Source organism: Hypanus sabinus, chromosome 3 (genome assembly GCF_030144855.1).
Source record: "Hypanus sabinus isolate sHypSab1 chromosome 3, sHypSab1.hap1, whole genome shotgun sequence".
In the NCBI taxonomy this organism is placed as follows: Eukaryota; Metazoa; Chordata; class Chondrichthyes; order Myliobatiformes; family Dasyatidae; genus Hypanus; species Hypanus sabinus.
The window spans coordinates 65,683,212-65,709,017 of NC_082708.1; the positions used below are offsets into that span (position 1 = coordinate 65,683,212).

The 25,806-nt window shown below is 41.5% G+C and overlaps 1 protein-coding gene across 1 annotated transcript in view; it reads right to left on the reverse strand.

The window, feature by feature from the left end:
• The window catches only part of LOC132391409 (NADP-dependent malic enzyme-like), a 144,592-nt gene extending 120,375 nt beyond the window's left edge, over positions 1-24,217 (reverse strand). Inside the window, exon 1 of the mRNA XM_059964584.1 lies at positions 23,764-24,217. Within this exon, the coding sequence (XP_059820567.1) occupies positions 23,764-23,955 (192 nt within the window). The 5' untranslated portion in view covers positions 23,956-24,217. The remainder of the gene's footprint in view (positions 1-23,763) is intronic.
• Between the last annotated feature and the right edge of the window lie 1,589 nt (positions 24,218-25,806).

The following is a 25,806-nucleotide window of genomic DNA, read 5'->3' on the forward strand; positions in this document are numbered from 1 at the left end:
CATCCATTACCTTCTCCATTGTCTTTTTAATTATTTGCTCTCTAGAATCCTCCCCCCCCCCCCACTAGTTAGTTTAAAGACCTCTCTGCAGCCCTAGTTATATGATTCGCCAGGACACTAACCCCAGCCCGGTTCAGGTGAAGCCCGTCCCTCCGGAAGAGTTCTCTCCTGTCCCAGTACTGGTACCAGTGTCCCAAGAAGCAAAACCCACTTCTCCCACACCAGTCTTTGAGCCACACGTTTAACTCCCTAATTTTATTAAACCTAGCCAAATTTGCTCGTGGCTCAGGTAATAATCCAGAGATTATTACCCTTGAGGTTCTGTTTTTTAATTTGACCCCTAGCTGCTCATATTCCTGTAACAGAACCTTCTTCCTTGTCCTATCTATGTCATTAGTACCGACATGTACTAAGACAACTGGATCCTCGCCCTCCCACTGCAAGTTTCTCTCCAGCCCAGAAGAGATGTCCTTAACCCTGGCACCAGGCAGGCAACATAGCCTTCCGGACTCTCGCTTTCGGTTGCAGAGAACCCTATCTATCCCCCTGATGATACAGTCCCTGATTATTACAACATTTCTATTGACTCCCCCCTCTGGAATGGCCCCCCACTCCATGGTCCTATGGGCAGGTTGCTCATCCTCCCCACAGTCCCCGCTCCTGCCCTCACAGGGAGTTAAAGCCTTGAATCTGTTGGACAAGAGCAAGGCCTGCATCTCCTTCAGCCCTACCTCCTGGATTCCCCTACTTTTCTCACTCATAGCCACACCATTCTGTGCTTGACTGCAATCTACATTAGTTAATCTATTAGGTGTGGCTATCTCCTGGTACACAGAGTCCAGGTAACTCTCCCCCTCCCTGATGTGTTGCAGTGTCTGAAGCTCGGACTACAGCTCATCAATATGAAGCTGGAGTTCCTCGAGCAACAAACACTTGCTACAAATGTAGTCGCCGTGTCCCTCAATGGGGTCTACCGGTTCCCACATCTCGCAGCAGTAACACATCACCTGTTCCATGCTATATAGTTAATTTAATGTACTAGTATTAGTTATGCAAGAACCCTTTGCCCCAATACAGCTAACTATCACACTATTTAACAATACTTTTAAAGTTATAAGTGTAAAAGGAAGCAGGACTACTTACCAATACTTACCAAGCAACTAGCTGTGAGAGCTCTGCAGCTCCGGTCTTCCTCGCCTCACCTGGTTCCGCTGAAGCCCGTTGAGCCAAAGCCCTTAGGTCTCCACTCTACTCCCGGCTCACTCCACTGCCCGCAACAACGCTGCCCGCTATATCGGGCTGTGTTTCTTTTAAGTCTCCCGCACTTCACTGCCCGACGTCACACGCCTGCGCAGTCCTGCCTCTCTCAACTCCAATGAAAACCGGTAAAATTCAAAATGGCTTCCACCTCACTCTTGCTCCGATTCTCAGAAGCTCTTCTCCGAAGTCTTCCCACTACCTTTCCAGTCCTGAAGAGGGGTCTTGACCCAAAACATCGATTATTTGTTCATTTTCATTGATGCCGTCTGACCTGCTGAGTTCCTACAGCATTTTCTGTGTGTTGCTTTGGATTTCCAGCATCTGCAGTATTTGTGTTTATTGTGAAGAGTGTCATTTAAGTTAACAGCCAACACAATCCACGAACGTGATAAGGGCGAGTATTTCCAATATAGCATGCCCACAATGTTCAGCAGAACAACATGCAGCCAACGTGCAACAAGCAACAACAGTTGTTTTATACACATACGCGCACACACGCAACCCCAGGACAGGCTATTTCTGGACCTCCATCACCAGGCCTTGCCGATTGACCTCAGACTTCTGACCCCATAGATCACTGGCCCTCACTTTCAGGGTCTGCAGACCTTGAAAATCACTGGCCTCTGGCTTCTTCCTGTAACTCTTTATTAAGTACCCCGACCTTTTATTTCCCTCGACCCCGAAGCTGACCCCTAAAATGCCATGCTGTCCCCAGAATGCCATTCCTAGGAACTTTAAAAAAAACTAAATCTGAACCATGAACCTGACAGCCATCATAGAGACAACGTCTAACAAGTTCACTGGATAATGTCAAAAATTTGCAGTTCATTCTAAGAGATTAAAAAATACAAAATTAGTTGCAAATCCTTAGCTGACCTTTGTGCGCGTACACACACACACACACACACACACACACACACACACACACACACACACACACACACACACACAATAAAGCAAAAAATCCGGTTACAATCTAATGATTCAGATACAAGTATCAACTCAGCCCATTTGCAAATATCCTCACAAAAAAAACTTTCAGTCACGAGTTTCACACCACAAATACCAAAAGAAGAACTGCCTGTCCTATATACAATGGTTTCTTTTCTAAATACTTGCAGTTATAAAGATTTGATTAATTATTTCTAAATGCAAATTAGTGATAAATGTCAGTCTGATCAAAGTTCTACAATAACATCTAATTCAAAATGAAGTGCAAAAAATAACTTCCAAATCCTTTTCAGAACAGTTCTTCACAGAACAGTAAATATCTGAGGAGTAGTCACAACTATAATCCAGGAAAACAAGTCAATTTTGCACAGAACAAAGTTCCCAAAAAAAAACCCAATGTGATTATGATCCCATCCATCACATTACTTAAGAACATTACAGCACAGGAAGAGGCCTTTGCCCCCAGTGACCATGTCAAACATGAATGCCAAACTGAGGTAATTCTTTTTTGACTAAGCATGATCCACAATCCTTCCATCTGGCGTATTAATGAGTCTATTCACAAGGAAAAGTTGAGTGAGCTAGGTCTTTTCTCTTTGGAGTGAAGGATGAGAGGAGACTTGATAGAAAAAGATGATAAGATGCTTAGATAGAGTTAGAAAAAGATGTGAAATGATTCAGGGTAGGCTGTTTCTTATTTGATACTCCTCACCTTATATGATGTTGTCTGGTAATTAATATTTCTATCTGGGGCAGGGCCGAGATCTTGACAGTCTACCATATCAATGCCTCTCAATCTTAACAACTGCCAACAGGTCTCACCTCCACCGCTTCAGAGAAAACAACCCAGGTTTGTCCAACCTCTTCTTATGGCTCTCCAGGCAGCACCCCAATAAGCATTTTCTCTACCTTTCCAAAGCTGCAATATCCTTTGTGTAATAGGACAACCAGAATTACACACAGTACTCTATGTGCAGCCTAGCCAAAGTTTTAGACAAGTGCACTACAACTTCCTGACTCTTACATTCAATGTTTTGACCAATGAAGGCAAGATGTCATATGCCTTCCTTACCATCCTATTTAACTGTGTCCAACGTCCAAGAGCTTTGAGTTTGGATCGCAAAGTTCCTCTGTATATTAATGCTGTTAAGGGTCCTGTTGTAAAACTGCCTACTTTCCTCTAAACTTGGCTCTTGTAGTATGTGACAAACTTTGGATGGCCATAAATTAATTATAGGGCTATTTTAAACTATAGTTCAAAGATTTAGATTAATCAGAGAACACTGTAAATAGATATACTGCATACAGTCTACTTTCAGCTGCCACCAACGTTACTGGAAATGTACCTAATACTCAATTTTAACATATTAAATAGTCTGTGCCCCAAGCTCATGTGTAAAAATAAATCAAGTTCTTTAAATTATCCAAATTCATGATCCAGTTAATGTTGAAAAAGCTTTTTTTTTCTCTTAGGCTCCAAAAGTGTTTCCATATACAGTGGATTCCTGTTAATTGGGCAATCAGTTAATTGGGGCAGTTGCTCATTTGGGACAACTCTTAAAAGAACAAAAACTAATCGAGAAAATAATCGGGAATTTCTTCATTTATTTGGGACAGAGGACTGTTGCTGAACAATTTCTAACCTGCACTTGTGTGGCCATTAGACAATACACCATGCTTAGAATGAATAGTTTTTAAATAGCGTCAGCTGCATGTTTATGTTGAAAACCAATGATTTTTGTCACTGATACTTAGTGAAAAATAAGCAGCAAGATCATTCTGAGCTGTTTAGGATCACTGCGATTTCAAGCACTTAGGCTGGGAGATGCCAGAAACAACGGGGATTGAAAATTAAACTACTTCACTACTGCAACAATTTAGGGACTACAAAGAATTTGAAGGTATCAAAAATCACCTTGAATGTTATTTTTGGTCCCCACCGGACACTCAGCTGTCACGTATGGTTACTAGTAGCTGATTGCATGTATACCAGTGAGACAGGTGGGCTGAAACAGTTGAGGTTAGCTAGTGTGTCTCATGCCCTAGTGAGATGGGGTCATGCCTGTCCTCGTATATGACGTCAGCTTTGATGGACTGGACAGATAAGATCTACAGTGAGATACAACAGCCCAGAAGGCAGTTCTTCAATGCTCCATGCAGAACAAAGGGCATGATGAGGCACAGAAATAGTCACGGTCATCCACTGCACCCAAGGAAGAGCCCAGTTGTGATGACTACTCCTACCGCTGGACCTGGCCTTCCAAGGTAGAGTATGTAACTGCCCCAAAAAAAAAAGCTTTTCCACTTCAAAAAATTTCCCAACAGGTTCCTTGTCATTGTCCGAAACGACAGACAACCACCAGTGGTATTGGTAATATTCTGATTTGTTCTGCACTTCATTTGAATGCATGATATATTACTCAGTCCTGACGAAGGGTCTTGGCCCGAAACGTTTACAAGTGCTTCTCCTATAGATGCTGCCTGGCCTGTTGTATTCCACCAGCATTTTGTGTGTGTTGTTGTTTGAATTTCCAGCATCTGCAGATTTCCTTGTGTTTCCTCGTGTTTTTAAAATATCTTTTTAACTATTTATTTTCATGAAACTTTGGCTAATTTGGACAGTTGCTTAATTGGGTCAAAATGTACAGATCCTAATGTGTCCTGATTAAACAAGAATCCATTCCAAGACCCCAATTTAACTAGAATCCACTCTAATACCACAAAAGGGTGGATTAAACAAATGTGGTGAATTTTTACAAAGCTAGAAATTTAGCCTCATTGTTCCAACTAAAATCTGGAACATAAAGAATGGGCAAGGAAAAGATAAGTTATACTGGTCTTAAAGCTGAAGAAATACGGTACATTCTCATGGAAGAAGGAAAAACAGCAAAAAAAAATCTTGTACGTTAAGGAAAAACCACAACAATCTAACTGATTGTAACAATTGTAACAATCTAACTGATACAGTTTAGTGAACTCAGCATTTTTTCACAAAGGATATAATGTTTTTTTATATATAGTCATAAACCTGTTTCTCCAGATCAGCAACCTTTGAGCTCAAATTATCATAATCCTATGAAACATCAGTGGAAATTCGTTGCACTGCTTTGCCAGGTTTTTTTCCTGGTGGGTGAACAACAAGAATGAAATAAGAATAGCAAGAATAATAATCAATGCATCAGTTAAGTATAGCTGACCTACATTGCCAATGTATGCAGGCAACCTCAATCTGGACTTTTAATTTTTAAGCAGTTGTTAGGAACTTGGGTAACAAGGCTTTGACCTCAATACTCAATCCCATGTGCACAGGTTGAGTGGAACTGCCCTGTTCCCACTGGAGAAGATACACAAGATTCAGAGTAGGGCTAACAGGATAGACTGCCTATTTTATTCTTTAGGCAGGTGTGTTTAAAACTAGAGAGCACTTGGGTCTTGTAAAAATGCAACATGAAAACAATGAATTCAACCATTTCATACAAGTAGCTTTCCTAGTCTGTATCAAAATTGCTTAGCTCTGATGAAAGGACAATCTTTTAGCACTGTTCTGGTCCAACCTTATGAATATTTGGGCTGGAAGAATGCTTACTCACGGCACCAATATATAAATATCAAATTTATAAAAAAAGCCTAAAATATGGAAATAATCACCAATCTGTTCTCAGGTTAATTTCCTTAAAACAATCAACAGTCTCCACAAGGGTAAGAGATCACAGGGAGAACTCTATCTTACAGCACATAATATTTTGGGTCGCATGTTGTAAACAGTCAAAGCCTTCAGAAAGCAACAACAAGATTTGCCGCAGTCCAGATTTCAGGACGAGACCCTTCTTCAGGATGAAATGGAAGGGGGAAAGATACCAGAATAATAAAATGGAGGGGAGGGGAAGGAGGCTAGCTAGAAGGTGATAGGTGAAGCCAAGTTGGTGGTAAAGGGCTGGAGAAGGAGGAATCTGATAGGAGAGGTGAGTGGACCAGCAGGATAAGGGAAGGAGAGGAGCCAGAATGAAGTGATAGGTAGGTGAGAAGAGGTAACGGACCAGAGTGGGCAACAGAAGAAGAGGGGAACAGAGGTGAAAAGTTTTTTTTTTAAAACTGTGAGGAGAAACTGATATTCATGCCATCAAGTTGGAGGCTACCCAGAAGGAATACAAGGCATTACTCCTCCACCCTGAGGGTGGCTTCATCTTGGCACAAGAGAACACCATGAAACAACACGCTGGAACAGAAATGGAAATCGGAAGTAAAATGTTTAGCCACCGGGAAGTTCTGCTTTTGGTGGATGGAGTGAAGGTGCCTGATAAAGCAGTCCCCCAATTTATTATGGGTACACTCGAGGCACCGACCACTCTGTGCAAAAAAAAATTTGCTTCATAAATCTACTTTAAACTTTCCCCCCTCACTTTAAAACTATGCCATCTATCATTTCACGTTTCCATCCTGTACGAAATATTAAAGAATACCCTATCTACACCTCTCCTAATTTATCAACCATTCCTCAGTTTCAGAGAAAACAGTCAAAGTTTGCCCAATCTCTCCTCGCATGCCTTTTTTACTACCTTATCTGTGTCACACTTACAGGGAGTGATAACCTTTCAACCCAAGATCCCTCCTTATATCAATTCTCATCACAGTACTGTAACTTACTCTATTTTCTCTGGTATTGGACTTCCTAAAGTACAACACCTCATACTTGTCTGGATTAACCTCCACATTTCCAACTGATCTGGACCTTGCTGTATCCTTTGACAATCTTCCCCACTGTCCACAATTCCATCAATTTTTGTGCTGTCTGAAAACTTACTAGTCAACCCAGTCATTTATCTATATTAGGACAGCAGTCCCAGCGCATACCCCTGTAAAACAGTACCAGTCACAGGCCTCCATTCAGAATTACATTCCTTCATGACAACTATCTTTTATGGCCTGGCCAGGCCAAAATTTCTGTCAAGTTACTCTTGTAGGTTGAGCTTCTGGATCGCCCTATCAATGTAAATATATGTCATCTACCCTGAGATTAATTTTCTTGCATACATTCACAATAAATACAAAGAAACAATAGAATCAATGAAAAAAAACACACGATGATAGGCAAACAAATGTGCAGAAGACAATAAACTATGCAGATAGAACAATATTAAATAAATAAACAAATATCAAGAACATGAGATGATGAGTCCTTGAAAGCGAGTCCATAGGTCATGTTCAGGTCACTGTTGGGATGAGCAAAGCTGAGTGAAATTATCCACCAGGTTCTTAAAGCAGAGGGGATGAGAGGTAATAACTGTTCCAGAACCAAGTGCTGTGGGTCCCGATTCTTCTGTACCTCCTTCCTGATGGCAGCAACAAGAGCATGGCCTTGACAGTGGGGGTGCTTGATGATGAATGCTGCTTCCTTGCAACAGAGCTCCTTGTAGATATGTTCAATGGTGGGAAGGGTGTTACCTGTGATGGATGGGGCTGTATCTACTGCCTATTGTGGACCCTTCTGTTCCAAGGACATTGATGTTTTCATACCAGGCCATGATACAACCAGTCAAAATACAACTAAAGACATATGTCAACGTTTTAAATAACATGCTGAATCTTGCAAACTTCCGAGAAAGTTTAGGTGCTGCCATGCGTTGATTGAAAAGCCACTTGCATGTTGGACCCAAGACAGATCCTCTGAAATATCACTGAGGAATTTGAACTTGCTGTCCCTCTCCAGCTCTGATTGGCTGATGAGGACTGGCTCATGGACATCTGGCTTCCTCATGCTGTAGTCAAAATTCAGCTCTTTGGCTTTGCTGACATTGAGAGAGAGTTTGTTCTTGGGGCACCATTCAGTCAGATTTTCAATTTCCCTCCTATGTATTGATTCATCATCAGCTTTGATTTGGTGTATGACAGTGGTGTCATCAGCAAACATGAATATGGCATTAGAGCTGTACTTAACCTCACAGTCGGAAGTATAAAGCAAGTGGCGCAGGGAGCTAAGCACAGCCTCCCGGTGCACCTATGCTGATGGTAATTGTGGAAGAGATGTCGTCAATCCGACTGACTGGAGTCAGCAAGAGAACAAATCGAGGATCCAGTCTTGGTCTTGGAGCTTGCCGATTAGTTTCGAAGGGATGATAATAGTGTTGAATGCCGAGCTGTAGCCAATGAAGAGCATTCTGATGTGTGTACTTTCACTGTCCAGCGTTGAGTGAAGAACCAATGAAATGTCATCTACTCTCCACCGATTGTGATATGAGGCACATTGAAGCTGATCCAATTCGCTCCTCCAGCTGAGGTTTTGATGTTTCATCACCAACTTCTCATTGCACTTCATCACTGTGGATGTAAGTGCTACTGGACGATAGTCACTGATGTCAGTTACCAGGATAATTGAAGGCAGCTTTAAGCAGGTGGATACCTCAAACTGTCAATGTGAGAGTTTAAAAATACTAGTGAACACTCCAAATGAGAAAATCTGCAGATGCCGGAAATCCAGGCAACACACACACACTGCTGGAGGAACTCAGCAGGCCAGGCAGCATCTATGGAAAAGAGTACAGCCAATGTTTTGGGTCATGACCCTTCATTAGGACTGAGGGAAAAAAAAGTGAGGAGCCAGAGTAAGAAAGTACCACAAGGTGACAGGTAAAACTGGGAAAGGGGGCAGAATGAAGTAAAGAGCTGGGAAGTTGATTGGTGAAAGATGCAGGTAATAGAAGAGGGAATCTAATAGGAGAGGGTAGAAGACTATGGAAGAAAGAAAAGGAGAGGAACACTAGAGGGAGGTGATGGGCAGATAAGGAGATAAGGTGAGAGAGGGAAACGGGAATGGGGAATGGTGAAGTTGGGCGGGGGGGTGGGGGGGCATTACCAGAAGTTCGAGGAATCAACTTTCATGCCACCAGGTTGGAGGCTACCCAGACGGAATACAAGTTGGTGCTTCTCCACCCTGACTGTGGCCTCATCGGGACAGTAGAGGCGGCCATGGCCTGACATGTCGGAATGGGAATGGGAAGGGGAAGTGGAATTAAAATGGGTGGCCGCTGGGAGATCTCGCTTTTTCTGGCGGACAGTCCTTAGGAGCTCAGCGATGCGGTTCCCAATTTGTGTCGGGTCTCACCGATATACAGGAGGCCACACCAGGAGCACTGGACACAGTAGATGACCCCAACAGACTCACAGGTTAAGTGTCGCCTCACCTGGCAGACTGTTTTGGGTCTTGAATGGTAGTGAGGGATGAGATGTAAGGGCAGGTGTAGCACTTGTTCCGCTTGCAAGGCTAAGCGCCTGGACGGAGGGACAAATGGACAAGAGAGTCATATACAGAGATGGTAGAAGTTACAGAGCATTGTGTGCCGGACGCAGAGGCTGGTGGGGTGGTAGGTGAAGACTAGAGGAACCCTATCCCTGGTGAGGTGGCAGGAGGATGGTGTGAGAACAGACATGCATGAAATGGAAGAAATGCGGTTGAGGAACTCCAGCCAATTGATCAGCACAGGTCTTTAGTACGCAGTCAGGAATCTAAAGGGAAGTGGGGTGGGGGGGGGGGAAGGAATTAAAAACTGGATTAGGAGGGCTAATAGCAGACAGAAAATGACACTACACTACTTAATTGGGACAGGAGAATGTTGCTGAAGTTTCTAACTAGCGCTAATTATGTGAATGTGGCTGGTAGATACAACATTGTTCTTAGAGCAAACAGCTTTTCGAGAGCATCACTTTCATGTGATTTTGTTATTTTATTCATTTGGGCCAATGGGTGCCAAATTAAATAGCAGTGATTTTTAACACTACTTCATGCAGGAAGACAATCCATTATCTGTCGATAACTATTAAGAACTAATACAGTTTTATAGTACTGTAGTAGCATTGGTAGCATTCTAATTTGTTCTGTATTTCATTCAAATACATAATTTGTTACTCAGTTAAATGCTAGTTTGGCTTATTATACTTTTTTAAAAAAACTATATCGATAAAGTTTTGGTTAACTAAGACAGCCACTTAAGTGGGCCAAAATGGATTGGTCCCAATGTGCCCCGACTAAACCCCTGTACATAAAACAGTTTGTATACACAGATTGCTTGCATGTTCATAACATAATGCAAGGCTCAGGGAAGTCTGTACATAAGGACTCTAACAGGAAATGAAGTATTGGTGGTGGGGTGTATGTGGGATGGGTTAGTCTGTGAAGGTGTTGATTAGCCTTACTGCTTGGGGAAATAACTGTTTTTGAGTTTAGTGGTCCTGGTGTAGATGGGACATAGTTTACTCATTGATGGGAGTGGGACAAACAGTCCATGAGCAGGGTGCGTGGGATCCTTCATGATGCTACCAGCCCTTTCTGTGTACGTGTCCTTGAGGGCAGGTACACTGGTGCCAGCGATGCACTTGGCAGTTTTGACTACCTGTTGTAGAGCCTTCCTGTCCGCTACAGTGTAGTTTCCATACCATGCAGTGATGCAGCCTGTTAGGATGCTCTGTACTGTGCATCTGTGGAATGATACAAGTATGGATAAGCAAAATCCAGCTCTCTTCACTGTCCTCAGAAAGCAGAGGTGCTGATGAGCATTCCCGATGGTGCAGGATGTCTTCTGGGACCGTAAGAGGTTGTGTGAGGTGAGCATTCCAACGAGTTTGAAATTATTTCCACTGCTGTACCACCAACTGTACAAGGGTGTGAGTGGTGCAAGTTATCCTGAAGTTGATAACCATCTCCTTGGTCTTGTTGACATTGAGGAAGAGGTTATTTGCCCGGCACCAAGTCTTTAGCTCTTCCACCTCCTCTCTGAAGGCAGACTCATCATTGTTGATGATGAGCCCCACCACTGTCGTGTCATCGCAAACTCGATGACATGATTACTAGGGTGTTTGGCCGTGCAGTCACGTGAGCAGAGTAAAGCAGCAATGGGCCCAGCACACACCCCTTGGGAGGACCCATGCTGAGGATGAGGGGAATCAAGGAATACTCTTGGGTGCAGGTAACAAATTCTGTCCCACCTGAGCTTCCTTCAATAAGGAAATTCTAATCAATATTGGGAAAATTAAAATCACACAGTACACCAACCCTCTTCAAAATATATCTTTCGTTTATTTAAGTTATAAGGATCTAACAGCTCTACATATGTCTAAATTCAACAGGATTATTTAAGACAAATACTTCCTTCTTTGGCAGTTCCTTAGAACTGAAGATAAATTGTTTCTACTGAGGAGTGAGAGGGGGCGCATGCGATTTCTTTTAAGATAGGAAACTTGTTGCACTCGAGCCACCACCAGGTGCTGACAAACTGAGGGTTTGTCCAATTATTCTAACTCATAACTAACACATGAAAAGCGAAGATCCGTACCTGCTGCACACTCACAATTCAAGTACACACTGATGAAATCTTACTAAGAACATTAACCTTGGCACAAACTCCCTTCCTTTCTCTCACCACTTTCCCACCCACACTCATACCTTCAGCTGAGCGCTCCCCCCTACCCCAACAGTCCTAAGTCCTTTTTGTTCACCCCTTTCTGATTTACCCATTCCTACCTCTTTGCCACACATGAACTCTGCCCCACCCTCAGCAGGCCCCAGCTGGTCACTTCCACAAAGAACGAGACCACCCACCAAATGCTGAGGCTCAACAATTTCCAACTGCCATCCAGAACCACCACCCCCTGCCCCAACCAACTCATCCAGTCCCATAAGCCTTGCTCCAGGGCCCAGCCCACACTACCTGGACTATTCCCAGAAAGCCAGAGAAGAATCTTCACCTGTCCCTCAGTGCTGTTTGATGTCAGTAGTATAGTTTCCTGCTGGGTCTCAGACTGGCTTTCCAGCAGATCCAGACAGGCTCACCTTGTTGTACAGAGAGCATCCTGCTTGGCAGAATTACCTGCCTGAATTCAAGGCACCACTTACACACTCTGGGCTTCTCTCCCATATTCTCACTGTGAATACCGGCATGCCTCAAGGCTGTGTGCTGAGCCCTCTTCTGTACTCCCTTTTCACCTATGACTGCGTTCCTGTACATGATTTAACTCCATAAACAAGTTCACAGAGGACACCATGGTGGTTGACCTGATCAGAGGGGATGATGAGACGGCCTATAGCGACGAGGTCCAGCACCTGGGAGCGTGGTGTGCCGACACCAACCTGGCCCTTAACACCCAGAAGACCAAGGAGATCATTGTGGACTTCAGGCATGCTAGGAGCCACACTCACGTCCCCATCTACATCAACAGAGCTGCAGTGGACCGTGTATCAAGCTTCAAATTCCTTGGTGTCCTCATTTCGGAGGATCTCATCTGGTCCCTGAACTCCTCCATCCTGATCAAAAAGGTGCAACAGTGCCTTTATTTCCTGTGGAGCATCCTCACCTCTGTCCCAGGATACTGACAGACTTTTACCATTGTACCATTGAGAGCATACTCACCAATTGCATCTCAGTGTGGTATGGCAATTGTCCCGTATCGGACCACAAAGCACTCCAGCGTGTGGTGAAAACTGCCCAGCGGATTATCGGCACTCAATTGCCCACCATTGAGAATATCTACCATAAACGCTGCCTGTACAGGGCAAAAAGCATTATCGAGGATGCATTTCACCCTAACCATGGACTTTTTACTCTCCTCCCATCCGGTAGTTGCTACAGGAGCCTCCGCTCCTGCACCAGCAGGCACAGGAAGAGCTTCTTCCCTGAGGCTGTGACCCTGCTGAACCTCACATCACAGCCCTAAGCAGTATTGCACCCATATTGTACTGTCTCAGTATTTTTATATCTGTATGCTGTAGTACTTACTTTTTATTCACAGTTATTTTGTAAATAACACTATTCTTTTGCCCTTGGCTCACTGCATTTCATTGTGCCAAGTACAGATTCAAAGTTAATGACAATAAAGTTGAATCTAATCTAATCTAATATTCCTTTCTAGCCTCCCCAGCCCCTTTGTGCTATGTTCCCTTTTTTAAGTAGGGCACCAAATACAATTTACTGTTGACTGGCAGTTGTGAGACAAAGGCAGATAGGATCTGCTTCTGGAATGTGCTCACCCTCCTTCCTGTGACGAACAAAGAGGAAGCCAAAGTCTACAATCAGTACAAAGTAAAATGGTAAACATCTTTGCAACCATTTGCCTTCAGAATTGAAAATGAATGGGCTTGTATGGGTTTGCCTTCCTCAAAAACAAATCATCCTACTCAAATCACTTGAGGAAGAAGATTATCAAAGCTTATTATCCAAAAACATCTGAAATCAATGTAAAAAAAACACACTAAAGAAAACTGCATAATTTCAGGTATTCTGCAAAGTAATAACTTGAACTTTGATCAAGACAAACATTCAACTGAACACATGAAAGTAGCATTAAAACAAATAACAGTTTGCATTATGCCGCAGTTGGATGGCTGGTCCAATTTTGCCAAGAACACACTGAAGTTTAAGAGGAGGAATAAGCAAAATTTAACAGAACATGCAGTAGGTTTTCACCTCTCGAGGCTGGATGGAAAGGCACTCTAGAATAATGAAAAATTGACTTTTAGCAACTGTAAAAAAAAAATGGCAGTCCTTGCTATTAAAAAAGTCACATACTTTTATGTGCCAAAAATGTGTTAAAATATAGCTATTTGCATTACATTTTTAAGATTTATACAATGGCAGAAAGAGGAAGACTGGTCTATCATTAGCATGGATTATATCACCAGATTAAATTATGAACTAAGAAGTGTGTTATGCTTCATTGCAAGATTTAAACTGCCATTTTTGTTAATATGCACACAAACTCAAGTCACATTATTGTATTCATTAAGAGGTATTTTAACCTCTGTTCACCGTACCATTTACATGATAGAAGAAACAGAAACGTGTCAGCTCCTTGAATTATGCATGTTTTTATGTTCATGTTGTTCAAATGACAGGGAAATCAATTTACAAAAAAATCTTTAATGTTTATGACGCATTTAGTTATAAACTTCAACTGAAAAAGAGAAAAACAAATCTGAAAGTCATAAATGACAAATTGATAGAAAGGTTAATGGGATACAAATAATCTTTTCTAAGGAAATAGTCAAAAGTTTTCTCAGCAAGTTTTTTTTTAATATAATTTCACATTTCGCTAATTTGTAACCTTTCCCAAGGCAGAGAGTAAACTGCATTATTTCCTCAAATCAATGAGTAGTTCTTTGTACCACTGTAGCCATGGCATTGCTTTACAATCTTTTACTGAAATAAAAGTGCTGGTGGAAGTCATGTGTAGATCAAGATCTTCCATTGTGAACTTCACAAAAGAGCATTGTCAAGTTTCTCTGTGTAACACCACACAACTATGCCAGTTTTGACATTTCAGGACTCTATTGAGCTAACTGCAAACATGATCTTCGTGACCAGCTCTTAAGGAGTTACAACACAAACAATACTTGCAGCTATAGAAGAAAGTGGTGTTGAATGAATGGGAGCTGCAATGATGAGAGGTGAGATTGAATATGTTGTCAACAAGTCAGGGGAACCTTGGCCAGGCAAAGAACATGGCCTGCACGAAGCAGTTACTTTGTGCAACTGTGCCCAAGAGATCCCAGAGGATTAGAGACAGGTCCCATGGCAGGAGAGTACAAGGAGCTATCAATGAAGAGTAATACAACATTAATTCAGTCTTTTACTGCCTGCACCAGAATAAATCTGCAATGCTAGCAAATTCACCAGCTTGTTCTTATCAGCTGAAGCAAAAGATAATGAAGTTTGCTCTGCTTAAATACCATTTGGTCGCCGCATTGAAGGAAAGACGTCATTAGACTGGAAAGAGTCCAAAGATTTATGAGAATGTAGCTGGGACAAGAAGGCCTGAATTAGAGAGAGAAGTTGGGCAGATGGGGACCATTTTCCCCGGAATGTGGGACACTGAAGGATGATGTTATAAAGAGGTGAATCATGAGGACTATAGAAAGGGCAAATGCAGAGCATTTTTGCCAGGGAAAAGGATCAAAATCTAAAAGTGCATATGTTTAAAATGAGAAGGAATAGATTTAAAACTGATCCAAAGTGGCAATTTCTTCACACGGAGGACGCTGAACACATGGAGCGAACTGACAGGAAGTAATTGAGACAGCTACAACAACAGCATTTAAGAGACATTTGGATAGGAAAGGAGAAGGACCAAATGTGATTAAATGGGATCAGCTCTGGTGGGCATAGGTGAGCAAGATCAAAGGTCCAGTTTCCGTGCTCTGCTCTATTACTCTATGACTTTAATTAAGGAATTTGGGTGACCTTCCTAATGTAGCAGTGATTTCCAAAAAGAGCTATGGCAGAGATTGGCTGCAGTAGCCTGAAATGATCCCAAAGCCAAGAAGTTGAGAGTAATTATTGCCTTAACCTCCAGAAGAAACCAATCTGGGGATTTTCAAGACTACATTGGAGGTCTCACCTCAGAAAAGAAAGAATATCATTTGAATGATAGCCCTTTAAACAGCACAGCTTCCGAGGAAAATGGATTAGTAACACCTCTGCCATGATTATTCTAAACATTGATGTTCCACAAGGTTGCGTCCTCACCCTCCTACTCTACTCCCTGTACACTGATGTCCCTGTACTGATTCTGTCCCTGTATTCCCTGTACCTGATTCTGTACTAACTCCATCTACAGGTTTGTAGATGATACCACCATGGTGGGTTGTACCTCAAATAATGAGTTAAAATACAGGAAGGATATAGAGAACTTAATTACATGGCGACATGACAACAACCTTTCCCTCAATGTCAATGAATTTTGTCTTGCTGACTTCAGAAAGAGAACAGTGTACATACTGCTGTTTTCACCAACAATGCTGAGGTTGAGAGCTTCATGTTCCAGGGCAACATCATCAATAACCTCTCCTGGTCAAAACAACTAGATGCCAAGAAAGCTCACCAGCATCTCAAACTCCTCGGAGGCCAAAGAGATTTGACAAGTCTCACTGGTGCACATTGGAAGAGACAAGGTCCCCTGCATCTTTATCTTCTGGATGAGCTAACCATGAGGGGCCATACAGAAAGAATTCCTAGACCTATTTTTATTGACATTCTACCAACTAATTATGTTTATTCTTCCAAATAGATATCTACGAAATGGCTCAAATATTACATGCCGATGATAAGTACTTTTATACAAGTACAATGTTTGAAAGATTCAGATTTCACATTAACAAAAAAAATCCTAAAATATTTTCTGCTTGGAGGAATAAGAATAAAACACAACTTGTCACAATGCCACACTTTGACATATTTTGTTCATGAACAAATAAAGACTAGCCCTGTTCGGGAAGGCTTGGAGAGTGTATAAATTGCCTTAAGACAGACATTAGAAATGCAAACAAAGGCAGTTGGCCATGATCCAAAAGTGACAATTATAACCCAATTTGGACAAAATTATGATTTGATTTTTAAGTGAGGCAAAGGAATCAGTCATGACTGCAACACGTAGAATGTAAAAATTTGCAAACAAAATGCTGTCACTTTGGAGCATTGTTTGTCCCAGTATGTTTGTTACAGGTAAGGACTCAGGAATGAGCAGAGCAACAAACTGGAGTATTTTGACATTCAAAAAACACCAAACATCATTAAAAATGTATATTATTTCTACATTAAAAAGTAAAAATGATACTTGAATACTAGAAGACATTTAGAACTGTAGAAACTGTAGAACATTTAGAAATGTAATTACCCAAGTTAAATCAACAAATACATAACATAGAAATTACCCTAGCTCATGCTTTCATCCTTATGTAACTTTCTAAATGAATGATTCACAGCAGATTTGTTTAGATCAAACCAGCACAGATCCAGCAGGCAAATTTCCTGCATAAATCTGTAGAGGTTTGTGCATATTCATGTGTGCAGGAGTCCCAAACAGTTCTGGAGACAATGTTTCTGCAGAAGATTTGGGCTAACCATCCTCTGCAGTGCAGCTCAACCCCTCCAAGAAGCTACTCAGTATCAGAACATCATTAATTTGTGTCATTGAGTAAGAATACTTGCAGCTGTTAAAGTTGCTATATGTTCTAAAACACCTCACAAGAGTAACATTAAACATGAAATTTGAGATTGAACCACAACAGGATATTAGGGCTTGGTTTTAAGGAGCTTTTTAAATTTCAGGAACAGTTTACAAAGTTTGGGCATTTCAAAGTTGGCTATCAGCAATCACACAATTACATTTGGAGGTATTAAATAAAGCACCATTGGAGAACAAATATCTTGGAAGTCTAATAGGCCTGAAGGTAAGCAAGGATAGACAAAGTCAAAGAATGCTTGAACAATTTAAAATATAAGTAAAAGGCAGCACCCTCACTAAGACTGCATGGAATGGTCAAACTGAGAAGCATAAAAGCAGTTGAGAGAATTTCAGCAGGGGATAAACTGCAACATTATGGAGGCAAATAAAGACTGTTGCTGAACATGCCAGGAATGTGAAATCTGAAGTACATCTCAGGGATAAATACAATGGCAGAGTTTGTTCATTTTATAGTCGTCAAGGAAAGGATGGAATTGATACCCAAGGAAAAAGTAGTTTGAAATGTGGAAATAAAGATAATAGCTTCAGTCTTTCTGACATTTAACTGGAAGTCTTCTGGACATTCCAATACCGGATGTAGTGTGAATTGACAATGTCAAGGCAGGTGGTAAAATTGAGCTAATGTACTTGTTAAGCCAAATCTAAGTGCTCAAATGTTAACCTAGGACATCATAGAGGGGCAAATGTTGCCAAAAATAGCTAATTGTGAAACTACAGGCCATTATGCAGCCCACATATCAAACTACTTTATTATCTGGACTAAGCTTAATCGATTAAAAGGTCAATTGTGCCTGAAAAATACTTTGTTATTCTTATGAAAAACATTGCACCTATTAAGAACATCACTGCTATGGTAATTTCAGAATCATTAACAGCAGCAAACACATTTACTGCATTTATCAATACCAAGTTAATGTCTCCCACAATATGATTTGAATATACGCTAAAAGCAAAGTCAACACATGCTTTCCGAATAAGGTTGTTTGTACATGCTGCCATAACTAACATACTCCAGACCAAAGCAAGTGAAAGGAAAAAGTCTAAAACTCTACAATGATATGGGGCAAGAGATAACCAGGAAAAGCACGCTGCAGTTAGGGAGAAGCTTCTTCATGACCACACAGATCACCACCTGCACAGAAGTGTGACAGGCAAGATTATCGAACATAGGCAGTAAGATCCTCAGGGTGTTACAGTAACCTGAGCCGCTCTCTGAAAGACAGAAGAGAAATGAACCATATGAAAGGTCCTAAACTGCCTCTGTACAAAGTCAGCCAATGAAAAGCTAACAAAGTGAAATCAGAGTCCTGCAGTTACTACAGGTTGCAGCAATACCGCATCATTCGTTCGGCCCATGGTTTGGCAAGAACCTGTACTTGGCTCAGGACTCAATCAAGGACAAGTCATTTACATTGTCTCACATCCACCAACAGATCAATTCATCAATAGCAGAAAGCCAGTGTGTTTCCATGGTAGGACATCCAAACTATAGGCTGTAGGCTTTAGCTTAGAGGGAGAAAGTTTTTCACATGAGTAGTTGGCCTTTGATAATGTGCTACCATAGAAAATAATGGAGGCAGGACCAGCAACAACACAAGAAGCACCTTGATAGGTAATTGAATGAGCAAGGTATTGAGGAATATAGAATTCATTCAGGCAAGTTGGGGTGGTATACAAAGGCATGAAAATCCACATAGAAACAGTGGGCCTAGAGGCCTATGGCAGTCCTGTACAAGTTTACAACTACATAATGGGAATTAAGACTTTCCTCAATTTAAAGAATATTTAACACGTATCCTCACTTAAGTCTTCTTGGGATTTATAACTCGCTGTTAGAAAATTCCTAGTTGCTTCTACCCAGTCTAAAAGCTCAGAGTCCAAAGTATTGGGATCATTCTGTAGCCCTACTCTGGACTTTCTGTAGAAGTTCCCATGCATTCCACTGCTTTAGTGGACAAAATGGAATATACTTCAACATATTTTGTACACCTCTATTTTTGTTCTTCAATTTATGTTGTGCTAAAATTATCTGCTAGTCCCATGGCCTCAAAATAATGATTGCAATCTTCAAATTTCATTAGTTACAATTAAGATCTCTCACTTGCACATCATTTAAACAGGTACTGGGCATAATCACAATGACCTTACCTCAGGAATATCACTCTAGTTTACTGTCTTCCATGCATAGAAATGTCAAGCTTTATTATGTCCTGATCAACCTTTTTTTTTTGGCTCAGATTTCATTCTACGTTTATTAGAAAACTCAGAAGTTGCAGAGCCACTTACAGTATTAAAAAAGTATGATTTTAATCTACAAATAGGTACTGCCCTAAAATTTCCACTTAGCTGAAATTAATAGATCTAATTAACACTACTTCATAAAAATTAAAAGCTACAAAAAACTACAATGAAATAAAGGGAGCAAATCATTAATAAAACCACAAGATGCTTATTCATCGAAAAGCACAGGTTATAATATTTACTGTCAATACAAGTACTGTTCTAAACAGTCAAAACTTGTGGCACAAACTTTCCATCAGATATGCACCAAAGCCTTATCTTAAATAAGCCAATTATTGCATCATTCCTTATTTGTTTTTGGTCAATCTTGTTTGCAGTGTGAAGGATATCCCTAGCAATACTCCTGTAAATAATTAGAGAAAAGGAATAGCTTTAATCATTATTGCTTAAGGCAAGATACAGAAAGCAAATGAAATTGCAACTTAAAAAGAACCAGGTTTTGCTGCCTGGCACCTGAAATTGGTAAATTACGCAAAGAAAAAGAATCCCAACTGTTTTCAATGCTGTCATTTTCAATTTTGTCTATAAAGTGATCAGTGTATCGTGCTGCCATTCCACAACCACTGTGTACTCAAAGTTCTACAATACAATGCAATAGAGAGCAAAGAAACAACAAGAATGGATATCAGACTGCTGGAAAATGATGCTGGAGAGGTACTAATGGGGGACAAGGAAATGGCAGACCAACTGAATAAATATTTTGCAGTGTGGTGGAAGTTCCAAGTGTCAGGGGTCATGAAGTGTGTGAAGTTACAACTACAAGGGAGAAGGTTCTTGGGAAACTGAAAGGTCTGCAGGTAGACAACACCTGGACCAGATAGTATACACCCCAGAGTTTTGAAAGGGGTGACTGAAGTGATGGTAGAGGCACTAGTAATGATCTTTCATGGATCACTAGATTCTGGAATGACTCCAGAAGACTGGGAAATTGCAAATGTCACTCTGCTCTTCAAGAAGAGAGAAAGAAAGAAGAAAGTACATTATAGGCCAGTTAGTCTGCTCTCAGTGGTTGGGAAGATGTTGGGAGTCAACTGTTAAGGATGTGGTTTTGACGAACTTGGAGGCACATGATAAAACAGGTTGTAGTCAGCATGGTCTCCTCAAGGGAAAATCTTGCCTGACAAATCTGTTGGAATTCTTCGAAGAAATAACGAAGAGTACAGACAAAGGAGAATTGATTGATGTTGTGTACTTGGATCTTCAGAAGGCATTTGACAAGAAGTCACACATGACAAACTACAATCCCATGGTATTACAGGAAAGATTCGAGCATGGATAAAGCAGTGGATGACTGGCAGGAGGCAAAGAGAGGGAATAAAGGAAGCAGACTTTGGTTGGCTGCCAGTGTTTAGTGGTGTTCCACAAGGGTCTGCATTGGGACCAATTCTTTTTGCGTTATATGTTAATGATTCGTCTAATGGAATTGATGGCTTTCTTGCAAAGTTTGCATATGATATGAAGACAGATGGAGGGCAGGTAGTTTTGAGGAAGTAGAGAGGCTACAGAAAGACTTAGATTAGGAGAATGGGCAAAGAAGTGACAGATGGAATATAATGTCAAGAAGTGTATGGTCATGCACTTAGGCAGAAGAAATGAAAGCAGCATCTATGGAAGTGAATAAGCAGCCGGCGTTTCAAGTAGAGACCTTTTATTAGGAATAAGAGTCTTTATTGAAGGGCAGCTGAATCTAACACTAGAGGGCATGGAGCTGAGATGAGAGGGCAGAAATTTAAAGAAAATCTGAGAGCAAGTCTTGCACAAAATGTAGAGGTTATCTGAGGAAGTGATAAAGGCAGATAGATTTATGATGCTTAAAAGGAATTTGTACAGGTACTTGGGTAGGAAAAGACTAGAAAGAAATAGGATCCATGTAAGTAAATGGGAATGGTGTAGATAGACTTCATGGTTAACAGGAATGAATTGGGCCAAAGTACCTGTTTCTGTGCTTTACAAATGGATGACTCTGTAAATTCTGTCCTGTTAAGGCCTGTGATGCAATATCTGAAGAACCTTATGAATACTTCCAATTTGTATCCAGATTTCTGGAACAGGGTTTATTCATGGACTATAGCTTTACTTTAGTCTGAGTAACTTTTATTAAAATACTAAAAATATGATTTTAAGACCATAAGATATAGGAACAGAATTAGGCCACTTTGCCCATCGAGTCCACTCTGCCATTTCATCATGGCTGATCCAATTTTCCCCTCAGCCCCAATCTCCTCCCTATTCCTTGGTGCCATGACCAACCAAGAATCTATCAACCTCTGCCTTTAACATACAGACTTGGTCTCCACAGCTACCTGTGGCAACAGATTCCACAGATTCACCACTTTTTGGCTAAAGGAATTCCTCCCCATCTCTGTTCTAAAAGGCTGCCTCTCTACTCTGAGGCTGTGTCCTCTGGTCTTGGACTCTCCTACTATAGGAAACATCCTCACCACATCCACTCTATCAAGGTTTTAATTCGTCTGAATTCCAGTGGAATTACAGGCCCAGAGCCATCAAATGCTCACCATATGGCAAACCGTTCAACCTTGGAATCATTTTTGTGAACCTCCTTTGAGCCCTCTCCAGTTTCAGCACATCCCTCCGAAGACAAGGGCCTAAACTATTCACAATACTCCAAGTGAGGTCTTACCAGTGTTTTACAAAGGCTCAACATTACATCCCTGCTTTTATATTCTAGTCCACTTGAAACGAATGCTAACATTGCATGATCAAAGTGCAACACCTCACATTTATCCGGGTTAAACTCCATCTGCCATTTCTCTGCTCTATTCTGCAACTGATCAATATTACACTACATTCTTTGTCAGCCTTCTACTCTATCCACAACTCCACCAAGCTTGGCATCATCTGAAAACTTACTCAACTATCTACATTTTCATCCAGGTCATCGCAGACAGCAGAGGTCCCAGTACAGATCCCCGAGGAACACCACTGATCACACACCTCCAGATCCAATAAGTCCCTTCAACCACTACTTTCTGTTTTCTATGCACAAGCCAGTTCTGAATTTAAATAGCAAATTTGCTGCAGACCCCATGCATCTTAGTCTTCTGGATTTATTCTTCCATGAGGGACTTGGTCAAATGTCTTAATAAAATACATGTTGAACAGGATCTAGTGCCCTACCCTCATCAATCACTCTCATCATTTTGTTAAAAAAAAACTCAATTAAGTTGGTAAGACACGACCTACCCTGCACAAAAGCACACTGGCTCTCCCTAATTAGGCCATGGGTTTCCAAATGCTCATATATCCTGTCCCTAAGAATCGTCTCCAGTAATTTCCTTTCAACTGATATGAGACTGATGTAGATGATCATGTATATCCGGTAAGGATGGAGAAACACTGCAAATAAGAACAATTCTCCCAAGTGACAAAGGCTGTCCCAGGACAAGCCAAACCTGCAAAACAACTTGATCTTGATTTGCATTCTAAAGCATTGCTGTTACTCCAGTAAATTTATTAGTTATGTTACAGTACTTGTCCCAGTCTGGACAGACAGATCATCGTTACAGTGACATAGGCTTTGAATCTTGCAAAGATTGAGGTTAGAGTTCTGTAATCATTTGAGAGCACAAAGTATACCAACTAAGAGGATTTAAAGTCCTTGATGTTAAACTGGGGATTGCCCCTGGAATGCCAGATTTGAAACAGATTTACTTGCTCTTTCTTTCCACTGATGCTGCCTACGTCTACCGAATGTTTCCACAATTGTATTTTTTCCTTCAGAACACCATCATTTACAATTTTCTATCTGAAAGTCGTTTATCATCTTGTTTAGATCTTTATGTCAAATAAAGGACAGAATATATTTTACCACTCGAATTAATGAGAGCCTGGACTGAGGTACTGACTTCAAATGATTTTCTTTCTAACAATCTACAAACTGGACTAAAATTTGATGTCATTACACTTTTGCATTAGCCCAGAAGACATTTAACAAAGCAAAATGCCAGGGTAGCTGCTTAATTTCTTCATCCTTAAAAAATAATCAGAACAACAACCCCACATTATTTTTTTTGTTAAATAATATTTTGGTGTTCTTGAGAGACAATAAGACCCCTTGAAAACATTTCACTCTGCAGAATCAAATGGCAAGGCAGCCTTTCTGTTGCTCCGGGTGCCACCATGATGAATCACTCAGTAAGAGGCAGCTCCCAGATTGACTGTGAGTCTGGCACTGATCCGATTCCGGGTAGAGGCTGTTACTCCTTGCTGGCAGCCCCGACTCACCTTGTTGAGGTGGGGGTTGCGAGTGATCTCGTAGCCCCGTTTCTTGGTGTGAAATTGGGGAGCGGGGCCTCGGCCACTGCTGCTCACTCTGGCCCAGCTCCGAGCCGCGTTCCCCGTGGCGAGGAGAGACAGCGGGCCGTTGACAGCTCTCGGCAAGCTGGTAAGCCGCTTGGAGAAGGCCAGTGCGGTCATGGTGCTCGCCGTGTCAGTCTGCGGTAGAAGCGACCGGGGGAAAGCGAAGGGCGACAATAATAACTGCTCGGCACAGCCTGCGCGCAAGCATCCACTTAATTGCACTTTTGTGATCCGCGGCAGCCACGGGGATTGGCAGCGTTCAGGTACTGATGACAACCCACGGGTTAAAGGTTCGCTTTTAATTGGTCGTGGTTCCGCGTTGCCGTGCCCCGAGACAGCCGGTGCAGTGCCTCTTCTCTCTCTGTCCTTCAAGGGTTCCGTGGTGCCCGGCGCTCACTCACTGGCCTGTCTATTCCCCCTCCCATCCAACCACCGTGATAGGCCTCGGCATCCCTGCAAACTAACTGTTCTTTAGCATTCTGATTCAAAAATGGAATGCAGTAACAAACCCCAGAAGGCGCAGAAGTGTTTTAACTGTAGCTGGCATCCATTTTCATTTAAATTCATGTCTGATGCCAAATCTAGGATATATTTACTGAGACGGCATTAGCTTGATAACATCAACACAGTGATGCTGTAAGGTAAAATGTTATGTAGCTTATTCAAGTATAATTTATTTGTGTTATTTTAATATGTTATGCATTCAGGTATCACCTGCCAATCCAACATTATATGATTAATTGGCAGATTAGGGATCAAATTCTAACTTCAGCAGAATGTCCAAAGATTAGCTCAAACAGCCCCTAAAGCATATTTAACTGATAATATAGCTTCCTCCTTCCTTCTCAGACCTGAAGAAGGGTCTCGATACAAGGTCTCGGCCCAAAATCGCAACTGTTTACTCTTTTCCATAGTGGCTGCCAGACCTGCGGATTTCCTCGAGCAATCTGTGTGTGTTGCTTTTATTTTCACCCTTTTCCTCGGACTAATGTGTGAGATTCAGGGTTAAGAAAGTCTGAATTGGATAAAAAGTACAAATCGCATCCTTGCTGCGTTCAGAATCACAATCAGGTCTAATATCACCAGTTATTCTGTGAAATTTGTTGTTTTGTGGCAGTAGTACTTTACAATACATAATATAAATAAATACAGTATCGTAAACAGTAATAAAGTTACAATAAGTATATATTTAAAAATAATTCATGCAAAAAAGGGAAAAATATTGAAGTGTTCATAGCTCCATTCAGAAATCTGGTGACATTGAGGAAGAAGCTGTTCATGAAATGTTGAGTGTGTGTCTTCCGTCTCCAGTACCTCCTTGATGGTAGCAATGAGAAGTGTGCATGTCCTGGGTGATGGGGGTTGTTAATGATGGATGCCGCCTTTTTGAGGCATCACCTTTTGGAGGTGTCCTGAATGCTGGGGAGGCTGGTACCCATGATGGAACTGACTGAGTTTACCACTTTCTGCAGGTGCCCTTCCATACCAGGTGGTAATACAACCAGTTCGAATGCTCTCCATGGTTCATCTGCCGAAATCTTTGGTGTCATACCAAACCTCCACATACTCATGATGAAATGTAGCTGCTGTCATGCCTTCTTTGTGAATGGTTTCATGCCGTTTTCTCAGTGGTGAGTTTGTGGTATAGGTCATAAAACAATAAATTAATTGTCCAATTAATTTTGCTCCTCTCTTGCAAAAGCCTGGCCTCGCAGCTGCACCTCTCAAAGCCAGAACATTGGAGTCTCTCCCAGCACACCCAGAAAAGGTTTCATCTTCTTGAAGGTCCATTTATTGTTCTTCCATCAAGTTCTTTGGGCCCGTCTGTTGCTCCTTTTATATTTTGATTTTGGGCCTTAGCTTTGACTTAATGTGCCATCTCTCAAGTGTTTTAACCATGGACATCTTCTGCAGAAGTACCTCACTATCAGTGTCCTGTGGGGCGACATGGTAGCACAGTGATTAGTA